At 36.5% G+C, this 18781-nt stretch overlaps 3 protein-coding genes across 3 annotated transcripts in view; 1 reads left to right on the top strand and 2 right to left on the bottom strand.

The window, feature by feature from the left end:
• Cad99C (cadherin 99C) overlaps window positions 1-18781 on the bottom strand; it is a 107868-nt gene that overhangs the window by 67693 nt on the left and 21394 nt on the right. The window lies entirely within an intron of this gene.
• The window catches only part of mRpL1 (mitochondrial ribosomal protein L1), a 39329-nt gene continuing 25379 nt past the window's right edge, over window positions 4832-18781 (bottom strand). Inside the window, exon 10 of the transcript XR_014925090.1 lies at window positions 4832-5839. The gene's annotated coding sequence lies outside the window, so the exon portion shown is untranslated. The remainder of the gene's footprint in view (window positions 5840-18781) is intronic.
• Window positions 8423-13589, top strand: LOC114933517 (uncharacterized protein C15orf61 homolog). The gene is made up of 4 exons (XM_029306140.2): window positions 8423-8677; window positions 10326-10500; window positions 11551-11794; window positions 12538-13589. The coding sequence occupies exons 2-4, from the start codon at window positions 10390-10392 to the stop codon at window positions 12663-12665; spliced, it is 483 nt and encodes a 160-aa protein (XP_029161973.2). The 5' UTR covers window positions 8423-8677; window positions 10326-10389; the 3' UTR covers window positions 12666-13589.

Genomic DNA, 18781 nt, shown 5'->3' with positions numbered 1-18781 from the left:
TTTAATTATACTTCGGTATGTGTATAGGCAAGCATAAACACACACTACGAACTTGCAAATAATCTATAACGGATCTCCCGTGACTAATTACTCGTCTCATCCAATTTTATTGTAATTCTATCGTCCATTTACGTCATAAAAGCTCAAGCGGAGTCTGAAATAATAATGGAGGATGTATTTCGCGAGAAATGATATCCTGATTTAATCACGGAATTCATTTACAATGAGCAGATGAGAAATATGCGAACATTTAGCATGTTACGCGAAATATTAAATGAAAGTAGTCTTGTGCTAAATTGTTGCGAGTAAACGTATTTTATCTTGCGATACTCTAACGGGATATTCTAGTTTAATAAATCAGATTGTACACGTACCTACATATTTATGCATGTTCGTAATAATTACAGTTTTATTCAAATTTGTAATAAAACAGTTTAAGGTCGACGTGGAGATAAATCAATGTTCGTACCTCCTTGGTAAAAGCTTCTCGAGATGTATTGTTTAATAACAATGCAACTGTTATCGGCATTCGATAGACGAAATACAATCGTACTAGGTCAATAAGATACTAATATACATATGTTAGAGATATAAACCATGTTTCCCAATACAAAAGACGTATACTGATACCAAATTTTAATTTTTCGAACTTTATACAAATTATACAAAAGTATGTATTATTCTTAGCTGAAATATCAAGGCAATTTAAATAGAGATACATGTTTTATAACTAACGCAAAGATAAATAATAAAAAAGAATTAAAATTAAGAAAAATTAAGATTTTTCAGATTTAAAAAATTATAAATATTTAAAATACGTCTTTCAAATGTTCTTTGAGATGAATTCAGATTTTTTCAGATTTAAAAAAAAGTTTAACATACATCCTCCATAAAACAAAATTTATATAGACATTCAATACGTCTTTCAAATGTCTTTGAGATAAAGTCAGATTTTTCAGATTAAAAAAAAATGTGAAAATACATTGTCCATAAAATAAATTTATAGACATTCAATATATCTCTAGTTTTGAGATTTTCGCGGCCATTGGAATCATCAATGCAAAAGGTTACCGGATGGATGCCGCGTGGTTTAACAGCGTAATGCCGACGTTTCGCAAACATTGCAGTTTGTATCTTCAGGGCTGAGAGCTCCGATATTGAGCTTTCTTGGGTTGTGGTCCTTATATATATTATGAGAGATTTTTCATCTACGGAAAAGAATTCCGTAATGACGCCTGCCTGGTGTGAGTGTATATTAAGAGCAGTGTGCCAAATAGGGTTTATTTGATAACCTTTATCGCGGTTGAGGTTGTCGGGATGTTTTAGAATGTCTAGGGCTTCACGATGTTCCCTGGCGAAATAACTTTTGCAAAAGTTGCAACTAGACTAGCCCCCTCGCGAATCTATTTCGCCAGGGAACATCGTGAAGCCCTAGAAATTCTAAAACATCCCGACAACCTTAACCGCGACAAAGGTTATCAAATAAACCCTATTTGGCACACTGCTCTTAATATACACTCACACCACTAGGCGGCGTCATTATAGAATTCTTTTCCGCAGATGAAAAATCCCCATAATATATATAAGAACCACAACCCAAGAAAGCTCAATATCGGAGCTCTCAGCCTTGAAGATGCAAACTGTAACGTTTGCGAAACGTCGGCATTACGCTGTTAAACCACGCGGCATCCATCCGGAAACCTTTTGCATTGATGATTCAATATGTCTCTTCAGTGTCTTTTACTTGCGCTTTTGTGCAACTGGACAGTCAATACACGGCATGAACGGCACTCTCCCACGCCAATACAAACGTCGGACGAGTCTCGGCTCAACGACACCGATGGGTTCTCGATATCGATAAAATGATCATTCCGCGGCTCGTCTAAGCGGAAGGCAACGATTGCCGCGCCGGCGATTGGCGAACAGCCGTGAGAGAAAGAGCTCACGATTCACCGCTGAACTTTTTCGAGAGGGTAATACTTGAGGAACGGTACATTGCCGAAGGGTAACGCTCGCTTCCACTGCCGCCACCGACGCGAAAAAGAGAAACGCGGGAGAGAATAAGGATCGGGGCAGCAGAAACTGAATCTGAACCTGCCTACGGTTCTCTTATTGGATCCTGTCGGACGACCGCGAACCGCAAGCGTCAAAAAAAATAAATAAATAATAATGCGCGCGCGCACGTTGGCGAACGCGCCATTAAGTCCTTGACGAGGATCTTCATTATGCAAACGCGCAATTTCTATCCGTTAACCTTGTTCTCGCGTGTTTAGGAGGAGAAAGGTCTATTCTTCCAAGATAATACATCAGGGTGTCCAGCAGACTCGATGAAAAAAATTCCCTGATTTTTTTCAGATTTTTCAAGACCAGAAATTAATTTTTTCCAAATATATAATTTGCATATATCTATATGATAAATCAATTAAATGATAAATCGTGAAATCCTTGAGATATTTTTGCCAATAATGAAAAGGTTCGTAAGTTAAAACAAAAATTTCACTGTAAACAATTTAAATAATCACCTTTTTTATTTATATTATATCAAATTTTTTAGTTGCATATCTACCAAACACATTAAAATAAAATAATATGACGATGAAAATATAAATTAACGAACACGCTGTAGATGAATCTATTTTTAACAACATAGAAAATTAGCGTGCTGGAAGTCAAGGAAAAGTTTATATTTATTTAATAAAAAATTTCAAATTATTGAGACAAATGTAGAATAATGTGGAAAAATCCAGATATAAATAATAACTGGACACCCTGCACATACAATAATGTGTATACAAAGATTTTTATTATTTTTATATTTTTTTGCTTCTTTCTTCCGCTGCAGATACTTCTTATCAGTGTGAAAAATATTTCCCTATAAAGGTGCCTTTACGAGCCGCTGAAACCGATTGTTTGAGCGACAAAATAATCACGTAACAACTTTTGTCGCTGTATTAAACAGCGATCATTTTTGTACATGAAAAAGATAGGCAGCGCGACAGAATTGAAAGTTAAGCGTTTAAGCAGTAATTACTTTGTAGTTGAACTGATTCAAACTACAAAATTGTTGATGCTGGATTACGAACGACAAATCTATCGCTTCAATCACTTGTTTTAGCGGCACGTAAAATTGCATCTTAAAAAATAATGAAATGTTGAAAAAGAATCTCTTTGAAAAGGATGGAACGTTATTATTTCTTCGGCGTGTTGTTCATTCAGTCACAACGGATTGGAATCGGAGAGGCCGGGGTCTCTCTCTCTCTCGAGAAATTACTTCGTGCAGCCGGAAGGCGTGTTTTAGATTATGGTAATGCGGCCTCTTTCAATTTCGAATCCGGCAACTGTTAAATCATCGCGAGGAAACGAAATTCTAATTTATAGTCGTCAGATGGTAATAAATGGGTTCAAAGCGATATGGCGAGGAAGCTTGCGCGGAAATAAAGAACCGTTAAGAGAAAGTGCAAACACAACAACGTCATCCTAAACCGTGAGAAGTGTGTTCAGTAAAATTTATCTTATCCCGTAAGTAAATATATACAGTTCACAGTTTCAGTAAACAAATACAGTAAGATATGCTACTTGCACATAATCTTGTCTAGTTAACAGAATGCAAAGTATATTAAACACCGATAAAATTAATGAAGTCGCCAGTGATGAGTAAAACCATACAAATTTATTGAAATTTCGACCTAACTGGCCAGTACAATTTAATTAGAAACACTACGTTTCGACCCTTAGGTACGGGTCCTTTTCAAGTGTAACTTTCAAGAGGTTGATTCGACAACAGTAAAATTACTAATGTCAAATAATAACATTAGTAATTTTACTGCTGTCGAATCAACATCTTGAAAGTTACACTTGAAAAGGACCCGTACTTAAGGGTCGAAACGTAGTGTTTTTAATTAAATTATACTGGCCAGTTAGGTCGAAATTTCAATAAATTTGTATATATTAAACACGTTGGATAATATTGATTTTAATTTTCCTCCTCTTCATCTTCCGATCAAGCATTTTTAATATAAAAAAAATTAGCGTTAAAAATATTTCCCTCCCGTTTTTATAAATGACGAATGTCAAGATTATTCAGCCTTTCTCGCGGCGTGTAAAGGAACAGATCGAATATCTTACGGTGTTTATGCGTAAACGCCCAATGTTGGGTCCCGTTAGATCGTCGTATACGCGTCTCCACCTGCGACTGGAAAAATCGCGTGATTACACGTGCATACGCGTGCGCGCGCGTGCGTCGTGCATAATGAAGGAGCGGCTCCGAGATGCGACGCGGCGCGAACGGCCGTTACATCATTTATCTCGCGGAAATCGTAGACTCGCATCGAAATAGCCAACACACACATACGCTTCGTGTCCCATGATATAACACGCACACAATAAGACGCGTATATATCTCACATTTGCGCGTGGGTGTAGGTCACGTGCGTGTATGTGTGTGTAAAGGGTGCGAAAATGAATTTATACCGTCGTATCGGTAGTTTCAAGAGCGTCGAGAGCGACAAGAATGCGACGAAGAAAATTGAATTACCGGAGGATATATCCTGACACATGGGAGATCATTTATTTAAAATATGCTGTATAATATATAGCAAAAGAGAATCTGAACGCCATCGTCGGATGACGGAATAAAAGTTGCACTTTGACGTACGGTTATTGCAGTAAGAAATTCTGCTCACGCTTTCTCGTCGTAAATGCACTGATTGAATAGCAGTCTACGTCAAAAGTGTCAAACACGTATAATTATATAGCGTGTTTCAGATGTATACAGGAGAGTCTCGGGAGATACTCAAAGGAAAGAAGGGAGAATAATGATCAAGTTTCTAAATTGCAAATAATTTTGAAATTGTTTTCTTTTCCTTTTTTCTTTCAAGAATGCACATCGCAATTTCAAGTTGCATCGAGAAAGACGTCAGACGTTAATTCTAAGACACCCTATGTAACGATCCTCAAGAATTAGCAAGCGGTTTTTGCTCCTATGAAACATCCGGTATGCGTGAATACATTACATTTCGCCCGTCTCTTCGCGGACGACGCGACGCGTCGCGTGATAATGAATCTCGGTAAGGAAAAGAGCTGCTGCCTTTATGACGTTCTAGTCGATTAAGCGCGATGTAATCGCAGCTGCCCGCCAGCAGACGCGGCTCTTTCGCGTCGGATTGGCAACGGAGACGCCGTAATCCAATTTGACAAGATTGCGTTTTCACGCGATCTCGTCTGTCCGAACTCGTCTTTTTTCACTGTGCCTTACGTCGTCGCGTATCATACGTTTCTATACTCGAGTTTTATTGATACACTTCCATTCAATATCTTTCATCCCCCGATATATTTATTGTATTACATAATATTACATTAATATTATATATTTGTCGGAATAAAATCTTGAAATTTATTTATTTATTAATCTTACTATACTCCATTTTCTCATCGGCATAACTTTTTATTTAAAAAATGTATTAAAGAATTTTTGATATACTTATTTTCGGTGTACTATATATCGGAGCTGTAATTATTTTTGAACAAAAAATATTGTATTAAAGAAATTCTGATATTGACACTTCTGATATACTGTATCGGAGCTGTAAGGGTATCGATAGCGTCTTGAATTTAATCGTCAGTCGTCGTTCTCGTACGAGAGAATCGCAGATATATAATAAACATACATACTTGAATGAGATACGGTAGTAATTTATAGAACGTTGTATAAGTCACGACGGTATGCGAAAACGATACTGGGTGTGGTAAACCTCGTGAGTTCACTGATAAGAGTCTTCATGGATAATCCGGATCTATACTCACTATATACATGTTACACGGCCATCGGAACGACACTCACCTGAAACAGAACGAAAATGATGCTTTAGTAATGTTACCATCCTCAAGATAGATTTAATGATCCACAAGATAGATTCAATTAATTGATATGTCGTTTTATCACTGGCTATAAATGATGACATGACGACATAATGACGTATGGTTCATTTAAAATTCATATTTGAAAATCCTACGGCGTATAAGAAGGCTGTGTTAACACTTTCACTGTTATTCTTAAATATTTATTCGCATGCATTAAAGCATTAAATATTATATATAAAAATAATCACGAAACAAAATCTTATACATTAATTAAATGTAAAAATTCATGCTATACATATAGGAAATAAAATATAAATATCGCATAATATATAATAATATAAAATATAATAATAAAAATATATAAATAAAGTTATACATGTATAAAGATATTATATAATATAAATGTATATTTTTGTTATGTATATTTTTTAATAATATTCAAAAAGAAACAATTAAAATCGAGTTCGGTGTAATTTGAGTTATTATGATAACTAATACAAGTTTTCTTTTTTTTGTCAAAATATAATATATGAAATAATATTAGTGTTTATTGATGGGCAAGAGAAAATAAAACATAGAATATTATAGTTATGTAAATGCACTTTTAGCATAGTTTGCTTTCATGCACTAAATCAAAAGCGATGAAAGTGATACATTGATAAAAGCGCAGCATATAAAGAGAACATCAGAGATAACGATTCACAATATACTGTCCGAATCATAACGGACATAATGCATCAAGGAAAAGATCATAAAGATTGTTAGGTGAAGCGAGCCATTTTCCTGATTGCTATCTGCTGCGAACAACAAAACTGCGATATTTATTATTAATTAATGTCGCGTTTAGAAACGCTGCTCTGTTAACTCGGTCATGTGATATAAACGCGTTCCAAATCGGCTGACGAAATGTACCAAACGCAAATCGGACATCGATAAACGCGATAAATCATGTCTCCAGCACCGGAAGTGCATCGCCGGTATTGTCGGTCTGACACACTTCGACCTTTAGATATGTGCAACTGCAATCGTAACTAGTTCACTCTAAATCGATATCTACTCGTAGCGAAAAACAATATCAGAGGAATGCTTTTATTTAGCAGAAAGAAAAAAAATATAATTGGAGCACAAGCGGAAACAGTGAAGCTGTGACAGTTAACATGAAAAGTCAAATTCTATCTCGCAACGCATGACCTACAAATACAATTACAGAAGTAAATCTCGAATTTTGAAGAAGAATTGAGATAACAGCGGACAGTCAAAAATATTTAAATTAAAGTCAACAAATTATTTTTTCTGTGTAAAATATCTCTGCAGATTTCATCAAACTCCAATTAAACAAGCAGTATCTTATTTGACGATACTGAAAATACGAGAATTTTTTAATAGAATCTACTCTGAAAATCTTGATAATGGAACAATATGGTATTGAAATAATTTTATAAGAGTTTCTCTGATTAATATTTACCACAATAAAAAATATAAATATTTCAATATTTTAATATGCACAAAGTAAAAATAATCGAATATATTTTATATCTTATTGTGATAAATATTAATATTTTTTATTGTGGTAAATATTGTTCCACGATTACCATGATTTTCAGAGTAAATTCTAAGAGAAAATTCTCTCTGTATTCTCTGTGTAGATATTATTATCGATACACGGCACCATATTTTCACTATATCATTATTCACGGTCTACCTGTTTGCGTTTATTTAAAAATATCAAAAGTGTTTTGCTATCCCTGAAGAAGAGACATTCCGTCGCGCCATGTTCGATACCGCGACGCGCCCCGATGTAAATACGATCGAAAGAAGAAAAAGGGTTGTGGGGAGAAGGAACAAGATGTACCGCGAGTTCGCGCCGAGAATGATAGCTCGTCAAGGCTGCCGCTGCTTGACAGCCTGACCTCGTGCCACGAGGCCGCGACGGTATATTTACCACCTGGAAGTGCCTAGAAGAAGGTTCTCATCCGCGTTCCCTAATGGTCTATTATTGGACGGTCTATTAAAGGGAATGTGCTTGAGCGAGGACCGTCACGCCTGTCGCGCGAAAATTACAGGATAGCGTTGCGTCCACGACACGGTGATAAAACGCAACGTGTAACAAATTTATCCCGAGACATTATAATCTAAGACTTGTATTTTAATATGTTAAGTACAGGATATACGAGACAATTAAAATGTCAGCTGTTCTTCAAACATGACAAGAGTTAACTCAAATTACAACAAAATATGTAGGATGCGTTTCGAAATTTAACAATTTTTTCAAAATTACTTTTTCATATAAATAATTGCAATACTATAATATAATATTTTATTTTAACATTTATATTTGTTTTAAAAGAATCATAGCGTAAAATATCTTGACAAAAAAAGAATATATGATTTTTTAAACATAAAGTTAAACGCTGATATTTTAATATTTTATATTCATCTCTGTTTTAATTTTTTTTTTTTATAAAAATGAAAAGAGGCCAAACAAAATGAAGTAAACGTACGAGAAATCTTTTGAAAAGACCGCCATACAGAATCGATATTGAGCAACAGCAGCGCTCGTGAGTCTCGCATCGAGAACGTAATCGCTAGCATATGCTGCGTAATATCACGACTTTATCTTCATCAAAAAAAGAAAGAAAATACAACTATATACATTGTCTTCGCAAGAACGCGCGCACGCGCTAAATTGACATGTGTACAGCTGTGCCGAGTCATCAAGTGCAAGTAAAGTCCAAGTAGCAACGTTAGCTGTATGTGCATCCGTCGACTGCAACTACATGTGTTCACCAACAGGAATATCCTGCGCATGCGTAAAAAAGTGAGTATAGAACTAGTATCAATATAGATACATGCACATGCGCACTTTAAACATTTTTAGACATCTAAGCAAAATATTTCTATAATTTTTGTTCCAAAATGATTGTTAACACAATATTCATATACAAAATTATTAATATTAAAAATAAAATAAAACACTAAATATAAATGAGATAATTAGAAAATGCACATTATTTGATCGATAGTAAAAGTTGAAATTAAATGATGCGAATGCACTTGTATGTACAGATATAAATTAGCAACGTGATTCCTCGAGCGCGATTGTACTAATAAGTAAAAATTAGATCGCGGAAGGGATTATCGCTCCATCGTAATTTGCCGCGTGAATAGAAGCGAGATTCAATCTATTATACATGATTCCAATTGTCTGACCATATTATCTGATGTATTCGCTTTCAATCGTTGTTTAAAAAGAATAATCGCGTTCTAAATGAATTTTGCTTGCGCGCTGCAACGCGAATCAAATCAATCACGTGATCGAGATGCGATCGATATTTTTCCGACTAAAACAGTAAAACAATTTGTTTGTCAAAATTGCAATGGCAAAAACAAAAAGGCGCAAATTCGAAACCGTGCCGCATCAATATAATTGCGCGACGTAATTGTAATTTGACTTCGCAATTACGACAGACGTCGTAATTTAAAGTATTCCTGGAACTTTGCAACTACGTTCGATGAAGCAATCAAAATCGCATACCGGGAAATTCACGCATGCTGTGCAAAAGTTGACGCGCACCATTAATTACGTCGTTACTCATTCCGACGCTCTGACGCCGCGAAACACCCGTAAAAGACAGAAACGTTCACGTGTAACCGCGATCTTAAGCATCCGTGCGAAACCGTCGTATTGAGCCTCGTTAACCTTGACATTTCGTACGACTCATGCCTCGCGTTTATTTTAGAAAGGTAGAACGATGTACACCGTGACGAATTTTTTACCCCGCGGGTCGATAAGCGATACTTGCGAGTGTGATGCGATCTGTCATCATCTATTTATGCAGGAACACGCAAACTCCCCTACAAGTATCGTCGTCGCTTTCAGCCGCACGTTCTTGGCCTAATCTAAATGTGGCATCTGTTTTCTCAACAAAGATATTTCATGCCATTCTTTTTCTTGCATTTTAATCTTGCGCATTAAATATTCGGATTACAGGATAACTGCATTGTAATTAAATTTCTGACTAAATAGATTCGAAGTAAATTAAAGAATGACATTTTGTTCATTCTTTTCGTGAAACTTAATTCTCTAAACTACACTTTCAATAATGGAAACTTTGATATCTCGATATCGAGAAAAAAAAATCTGAAATTTATTACAAATTCAGTTTTTCTATTTTAATAATAATTTAATGTTTTTTTTTTGCTAATTTATATCTTATCAAATTCTTTCTTGTTAAACACTAATTATTGTATTTTCCAAAGTAGGAAGAGTCTAAACGCATATCACATTCGATGATCAAGCATCTTACAGTAAACTCTGTATAATTATGATTAATGGATATATGCTTCCGGAGGATATTAATCCTCTTTGCCTGCGCGTTTTATGATTTTTGATTTTTAAAAAATAAAATCGCCTATAACGGAAAGGTTACAAAAATGCATTTTAACAAAATTTATAAAATTTACAGTTAATAAAAATCGCACAGAAATTCAATTGAAGAATTGATCAACGAAACTGAATCATCATCGAGAATGTTCGTCAAACCACAAGTTGGACGAAGAATGTTGTTCACCACAAGAGATACTAATTTCTGGGCGAAAATACTCCAGAAAAAGAAGAAGAGGAAGCCGTTGGCGTCAGAGGTTAGTGTGTCTCTCTCATTTCCCCGTTAATTATCTGACCGCACCCCTAATTATCTCTCGCGACGTCGTGCTTTATATCGGTCCGAGAGAAATCTTCTCTCAGGGGGTCACACGCGCACTTTCCCCAGACGATTTTCTTACGTAACAATATACGTTCGTGTTACAATTCGCGTGTTTCCATTCCCGCGGCATCGCACGACCTCAATAATCCTCGTGAATCTTCCCAGTCGAATAAATTCCAAGAGTCCACTATTTCAAGCATTACATTGTGTATTACATCGAGAGATTACGAACGCCATTCTTTATTCTTTCCATAAGTTCTAGCTTATCTCGGATCAGATTTGTGCGATATAAGCTTTATCTAACAAGATTTAGAAACCTCTCTGGTATTTTATCATTTTAAATATTTATTCAATATATTTTTTTTCATTTGTTGATTCTTCTACTTATTCTCGAGAATTGTTTTAATTTACATCCACAAGAGGAATTAGTTTTTATACATGTAGGATGTATAGAAAATTAAAAAAAATTTAATAAATTTAAACTTTAAACATTTTAATTTTAATCCATATCTCTGTATCTTACTCATCGGTTATTTTTTTAAACACCAGATAATCTTACTAGAATCTTACTCTACTATGGTGTAAAATTACTCCTGCGAGTGCAATTTAATCCCGTGCTACGGTAACGCGAAACGGCAAATATACAAGTAATATGATCGCGAGTGATGAGAAACGACATTAGCACAATCGGCTGGCAGGTCGTGAGTAGTAGACACAGACTTTTAAAACCGCATCGCAGGTTGACACTACTCGCTGCGGATCAATTTCTTTTTACGCACGCAACGCGGAAACCGAAAGAGAGATACAATAACCGCGTGTCAACGAGTCGACGCACGCGTGTAAGAAAAAGATCGTCGGTAACGGAATGTTGTAACGGGTCGTTTATTTTGTTCCGCGTTCGCGGATGATCCCGGCGAGCATATTTTTCCCGGCTGAGCAGCTATACAAAGCGGGTTACCCGCTTGTGATTGCGGTGTACCGCGTGCAGGTCCTAACGAGCTACCTATTGCAAGCCGACGAGCCCCCCTGGACTTCGTACTTTGTCCGGTACGCCGACGTGGTGAACGATCAACGGGGAATGTCACACTTCAATTGGCCGGCGGGTGACAGTAATTACCACGTGCTTAGGACCGGCTGTTTCCCGTACATCAAGTATCACTGCAGCAAACGACCAACGCGGGACCTCAGCGGCGAGGACAGATTCTTCAAGGCGATCAAGATATTGAACCTTGGTAAAGTAGCCGGACGCGCTCGCTCGCTTCTCAAAAACGAAATCCACGTTCGGAAACGCGACCTTGTTTATTTACGCCGATCGGATGTGATAAACCGACAAGCTCATAAATCCTATAATTAATGCGAATATGCGGTGTCGTATATATATAGAATCTTCGATGTTAATTTTAACAAGATTTTTCGAACACTGTTTTCATTAAAATATCGAGATTTTTTTTGTAAGGTTGAAAATAAAGAGAGATTATTTATGAGATCAGTTAAGTTCCTATTTGAGATTGAAATTGTCCAAAGTTTTTAACGTCGCGACAAATTGCGATAGCTCTATCTTTATATCTTTTCCTGAAGAACAATTTCAATCTCAAATTGGTTATAAGAAATATTTGCATTATCAGAACGAAGACAGGAAGTTTCGCGACACCCGGTACACTTCTTCTGATGTAATTGAAATCAATCCGTATCTAAAATAACAATCGGAACAAGGCGTCACGGCAGAAACCACGCGATATCACACCACAGGCGGTCTTACTTGACTTAATTTCCAAGAAGAGACGTGTGGAACGGCAACGACGACGACTTCGAAGTCGTCGTCGTCGTCGTCGCCGTCTTTTCACGGTCAACGTCTCGTTTCATTGACTGCGCCTCCTCGATCTGGAATTAACCATGGCGAACGGGTTAGGTTCAGCAATGCGATCTCAGCGACGACGCGATAAAACCCCTGACTTCTTGCGTTTGTTCGGTCCAGGTATCCCCACCCTGATGTACGGACTTGCGGCGACGCAGCTTATCCGACACCGTGAGATCGTGAAGACGCCTGAAGGCAACGTGACAATCCACTTCTTGCTACCGGAGGACAAAGGCGCGTCTTACTAAGATCCGCGACTTGCACTGATATATTAATATATATGTATATTTATTCGTATCGAGTCTCTCCCACGTCTCATGATGGATCTTAAAGGGGATGCTGACCATGACTGTTTTACCGACTATGAATTCAAAGGCTTTTCTTTTTATTGGCCACACAGATTGAAAAATCCTCCTCCATAATTAAAGTACTGATAATAATGAACGGGGAGCGCTGTAATTTCGTATAAAAAAACAAAAGTTAAAAAATTACAGTTTCTTTATCGGCCTCTTGCATCAGCTCATAACAATACTTACTTAATACAAAAATTCGGCAGTTTATTTGTGCACAAAATATGGCCAATAGAGATGACATGAAAGAATAATACAGAAGTAATGAAAATAAGATTAAAAGCCTGTATCAAAAGATTCGTACTGGAATTAACTATGTATGTATATTTGCGTGCGGAATCGATGTCGAGGCATAAATCAGCAAAAATTAGTTGCCGAATAGCACTCCCCATTCATTATTATCAGTACTTTTATTGTGGAAAATTTTTCAATCTGTATATTCAATAAAAGTGAATCTAACCTAACTTAAAAAACAGAACAACGACAGAATCCCCTTAAATGCTACTGAAATACGGAGCCGTACCAAACGATTGTTACATGTTTTTTTTTCCTACAATATCGTTACTGGTTAGTCCTCGAACGCAGAATGAGGAAGGAATCAAGCGGCGTTCAAGACTCGGCTAACTTTGTCGTAAAACATTCTGTTTATCTGCAGCGGATGTGAGCGCCAACTTCCTTAATTGAAAAAACGAAGAAGTTGAGGATAATTAGCCGGAACAGTTTCCTTTACCCAAAACGATAAGCATCTGTTCAATAGCTTCATTAAAATCAAAGTTAGATAGTAAGAACTTAATAAAGAATATAGCAAGTTGTGAATAACAAGTGGTATTATTTTTCTCCAATAAAATAATGTGTACTTTGAAATTTTTCTCAAAATACTTAAGAGGGATCAATTTACAAAGCAACGAGAAACATGTTTAAAAAAAAGTCCTACGAGTCTCGACTATGTGCAATCGAGTTCGCGATGAGAAAACGTTATGTTCCACTTTTACAACTTCTCGCTCATGTTTAGTTAATTTCAATGGGCACGTGGCAGTCTAGAGCTTATTATTAGTCAATTATGATCATAAGGCAGGTGTTCATTAGCGAGGAGACCAGTCGCGTGTGAATCCGTTACTAGATAATCGCGATTCCGCGATTATCCAGCGGTTCCGCGTCAGACTTCGAAGGGTCTAAACAGGAGGGCTTTTACAAGCACCGACGACGCGCTTCTCCGATAAGACGGTGAAGTCTTATTTAATGAGAACGGCCGCGGGCGATCCACACCTAGAACAAGGTGCGAACGCGCATAGTTAACATTAAAGTGCGGCTTTCTAATTAGCCACTACTACATGTTTCCCGACTTGATGATGCATTAACTTTGCCGACTCGTTTATCCACTGTCGAACTTGTTTTTCACGAGGAATATAACGTACGATGATGATGAAAGCTCCCGTTGCCGGCCTGCTGGCATTTAAATTTTGCGATTTATACGAGTGTCGAAGGCGACGCATAATAATTCGTTATAATTACCAGGACTGTGTATGGATTAGAGATCGAGCGGTTCCCTCGCTTCGAATCAATCAATAATATCGAATGCCGGATATCACGGTAAGACAAGTCACTTCTAAAGGACACGCTCCGTCAGTTACAGATGCGATTGCAAGTTGCCCGTAACCCTCGGCAATATGCGCGAAGCGTGCAGCTGTTTAAAGTAAATGTGATTCTGAACTTGCTAGAGTGTTATTCTTCGTATAAGATATACTCATGGGATTTGACTCGCAATTATTCCCTTATATAGCTAAGATGCGCGTTTATAATTATATACGTTGCTCGCAATTCAACATTATAATTATTTCCGCTCTCTGTTATGAACATTTGTGAGAAATTTTATATAGAACAAAATTTTGAATTTTTTTATCACATTTATAAATTTGATTTTTATCTGTCTAAAAAAATTAAGAATATGCATAATAGTTGCAATTATATAATAATTTGCTCTATCTAATATATTTCGATTATACTATTAGAATATATTAATAAATTATAAGAATAATAAGTTATAGAATAAATTAATAAGTTTATATAATAAATTATAATCATTTGATTTAAAGTCAAATGAAAAAGCAATGCAGTGTAAATAAATAAAGAAAATCTGCAATAATTTGCAATTTTTTTCACACACAAATCAGATCAAAAATGTTATCAGTGCTGCAGGTGCAGTGATATTTAAATTTCAAGCGACAGATAAAAATTCATTAGCGAACCGTGAAATATTACGCAATGACACTTCGAGCGTTTTCCCAACATCTGCGATCGCGCTTTCGAAAGTTTTCATCGTCTCGAGTGCAATCGACGCCAACATGCACGCACGCACTTCTATAAGAACAACCATTTATCATTCGATGATTATGTCGATAAAAAGAAAAATAAATAAAAGCCGAATAAAAGTATTAATTAGCTGCCGGCTTTCACATCAACGTTTTAGCGGACTTTCACCAATTTGTATTTTTGCATTCGTCATGGACGACGTCTTCGATCTTTCCATTGCCTTTTTCGAGAAACGAGAATATACAATATTCTCGTGTTCCATTTTCATTAACGAGGCGTAATCTGAGCAGCAGAACCGAAGAACAAATGTATTTTTCTTTAGAACATAAAAACAAAATATAGGATTATTTCAAAAAATATTTTAGAGCTCACATGTTGTACGAGATTCTTATTTGTGATAATATTTTTAAGGTATCAAGATTAATACTTAATTAATATGCAAATCTTGATAAAATTAATCAGCAAAGAAAATTAATTAAAGTTTATTTATATTAATGAAAATTATAAATATTTTGCGATTCGCATATTTGCAATTTTTTATCAGAATAATATGTATCGAGATAGAACATGTCAGTTGAAAAATAATGGATAGCAAGCTCTTTTATGATGACCATTTTTATTTCACGGATCGAGTTTGATCGAATAAATTAATGTACTTGATTATTATCAGTCGATTCGATCCGCAGAATTACTCGAATATCCAGCAGGCATAAAAGATATCTTATCTAATAGATAACGAGAATTTCTAGAGCGATCCTTATAACATATCGGTCAGAGATGCACTCTCAGGTTCCTCAGATTCCTCCAAGTAATGTCCAGATAGGAGGACGACAAGGAACACGAGAAGCAAGAAGAAGAGAAAAAGAAAGAAAAAAAAGAGAATGGAGAAGGAGTAGGAATTTTACGAAGCTCGTTAAGAGAGTCTCGGAGAGGGCTAGTTATGCTGATTAGATCGAGTTTACATATCGAGGAAGTATACAACTATCACATATTAATAGCATCGCGCGCCAAGGGCGATAAGTGCCAGCGTGTTCGGAAAAGGACGGTTTCTCGTTTTCGCGATTATAAGAGGGTGACGATAACGATAATAGACCGTGTCGCGGATATCGGAGCTGAGCCGGCGTTGCTGCAGTCGGTGCTAAATAACAACGTGCAACGACAAAAGGCCAGGATAATTGACAGGAACGGAGGGAGCCGATTACAACGTATTATTTCCTGCGGTTCCGCTTCCTGCGCGCGCAAAACGCGCTGCGAGTTATCGCGTTGTCTCTTTTCTGGTCTACCTGGTATAGACCACACAAACGATGAATCTTGGGGAACGAATTTTATACAATTACGAGATTCCCGAGGTACGATCATTATCTACACCTGTGTCATAAATGGCGGGTGTTGAATGACGTCTTAATACAAGTTAATGTCGTTTTTCTCCCTACATAGAGAGAATTTTCTTTTAGAATTTATCCTGAAAATCATGGTAATCGTGGAATAATTTTATACAAGTTTTTCTTTAATATTTTTACCCCGATAAGAAATATTAATATCTACCAGAATAAGATTTAAAAAAGTATCTTCAATTAATTTTATTATGCATGGATATTAATATTTTTTATTGTGATAAATATTAATTAGGAAAACTTTTATAAAATTCTTTCAATATTGTCCCACGATTACCATGATTTTCAGGGTAAATTCTAAGAGAAAATTCTCTCCGTGTATAATTTTTTTTGCAGACATTTTATTTTTCTGACGTTTCGAGTCAACACAACACACGTGTTATACAACAACCATGCATGTCCGAAGCTATCGCGGGATGAGCTCTCAGCATATCCGCATCACGCGCAATTAATTTCACGCGAGGCTTACGAGAGCTCGATTTGCATGTCCCGACGGCCGTGGCGTTATTTTAGAGATAGTATCTGCTCGTAACCAGGAACCCACTGCGATATTAAACGCTTCAACAGGTTTCGAGCGTTGACGCGTAAAACTCGGAGACAAAAAAAATGCCAAAGTTATTACGTATCGTAAATATAAACCAAGCATATTTTAAAGCGGCTCTAAAATTAGTGTCTGGCTTTAAATAACTTTAGGAGCCAACTATTGACAAATCTGATCGAATCAAAATAAATAATAACGCTCATTTTTCTACGAGAATGCTATATATGAATTCAGCATTCCCGCTGTCAGATGGGAGAGACAATTATCACGCGGATTCAATTTTCATCTTGGATTACGAAAATCTGAGTTCATATTTAATTTTAGCGACATTGAGGCACTTGAATAGTCGAGTCTCATCAAAGCATAAGAGTAGAGATATACTATTTTTGCACAACACGCACATATGTATCTATGTACTTGTAAAGAGTTAATGTTATGTTTAAATAATCATATCGTTGAATTTGCATCGTCGATTGTTCTTGTGCCCGACTGAAAGCTAGCATATACTACTTGCTCAGCGAGTGACATTTCGCGATGAAACGCGCAATGTCATCGTATATACTTTTGCTTTTGATTCGCCAAGCTCCGCGTGACATGTTGCATTCATCGTATTCACATTTTAGAATTTACACCAACCTACTTTTCGATGCAGAAAGAAATGGAGCAACGCGCCGTGTATAAAATATCGCAATAACGCTCCGGAACCGAAGAGATAACATCAACGGCCGCGTGCATCCGGGAAAGTGCAGACAGATGCCCGGGGAGAAGGCTGGTCACGCTTTTAACATCTTTTTTTTTTAAAGGCACAACTTTTATATAAAAGAGAGCGAGCGGCTTTGTGATCAAAATTGAGAAATGGCCTTTGAATTCTCTATTGAGAAACAATTAAAATAATATTTTATATCCTAAAAATATATGTCCAAAATTAAGTGAATAGTAATTCACTTAATAAATCTTAATTAGACTTGAAAATGTAATTGTTAATAATATTAATATTGCATATAATTAATAATAATATTAATATTATATTTTAGAACGTGTATTATGTTTGCAATATAAAGTCGCAGTTAGAAAAATCTATCTTTAAATTAAATTAAGATATATTTTTTTATTCGTTCATTCTTATTTTAATATCCTCTCTTTATAAAACAAATTGCCTGAATATTTGTCGTTCTTTGTTTCATTAGAAAACTGATAAAAAATTAAAATATGTAGAAAAAAGAATTTTTTAAAAATGGAGTCAAAGGTGCTTTTGCTATAGATATATCATTATTGCATTCGCTGCACGTCACGACAATGTATCAAAGTATATGTACAATGTATATTGCTTAGATAAAAAATACGCTCGTTGATTTATTTATTAGTATCTTCGAATATATATGTACATATACCCACACACACACACACACACACATAGACGAGCGGATACGATCGCCCGTTCGTCGATGAACGGGACGATCCATGGTTCACCGTCCCTTATCTCGAGCCCGAGCATCGAAGGCAAGTTAATTTTACCGTCGAGCTCTCTCGAGAGGATGAAGCCTTCCGGCTCCGGGCACTCGCGAATAATCGCTTTTCGAAGGAACTCGTGAGTCACGGCCGGAATTAGGGAGAGCACTGGGTCCGCTACGTCGGGTTTCTCGATATCTCGCGTCATCGAGACTTCGATTTCTCGGTCGGGGCTCCTCTCGTCGAGATAAACAGACGGAGCGACCCGCTTGTTGATTTACCGCGCTCGTTACGAGAGCGGCTACTACTGAATTCGCATT

This window comes from Nylanderia fulva, unplaced genomic scaffold (assembly GCF_048542155.1).
Source record: "Nylanderia fulva isolate GAGA-0341 unplaced genomic scaffold, ASM4854215v1 Scaffold3, whole genome shotgun sequence".
Classification (NCBI taxonomy): domain Eukaryota; kingdom Metazoa; phylum Arthropoda; class Insecta; order Hymenoptera; family Formicidae; genus Nylanderia; species Nylanderia fulva.
This window is presented reverse-complemented; position numbering and strand designations above follow the sequence as displayed.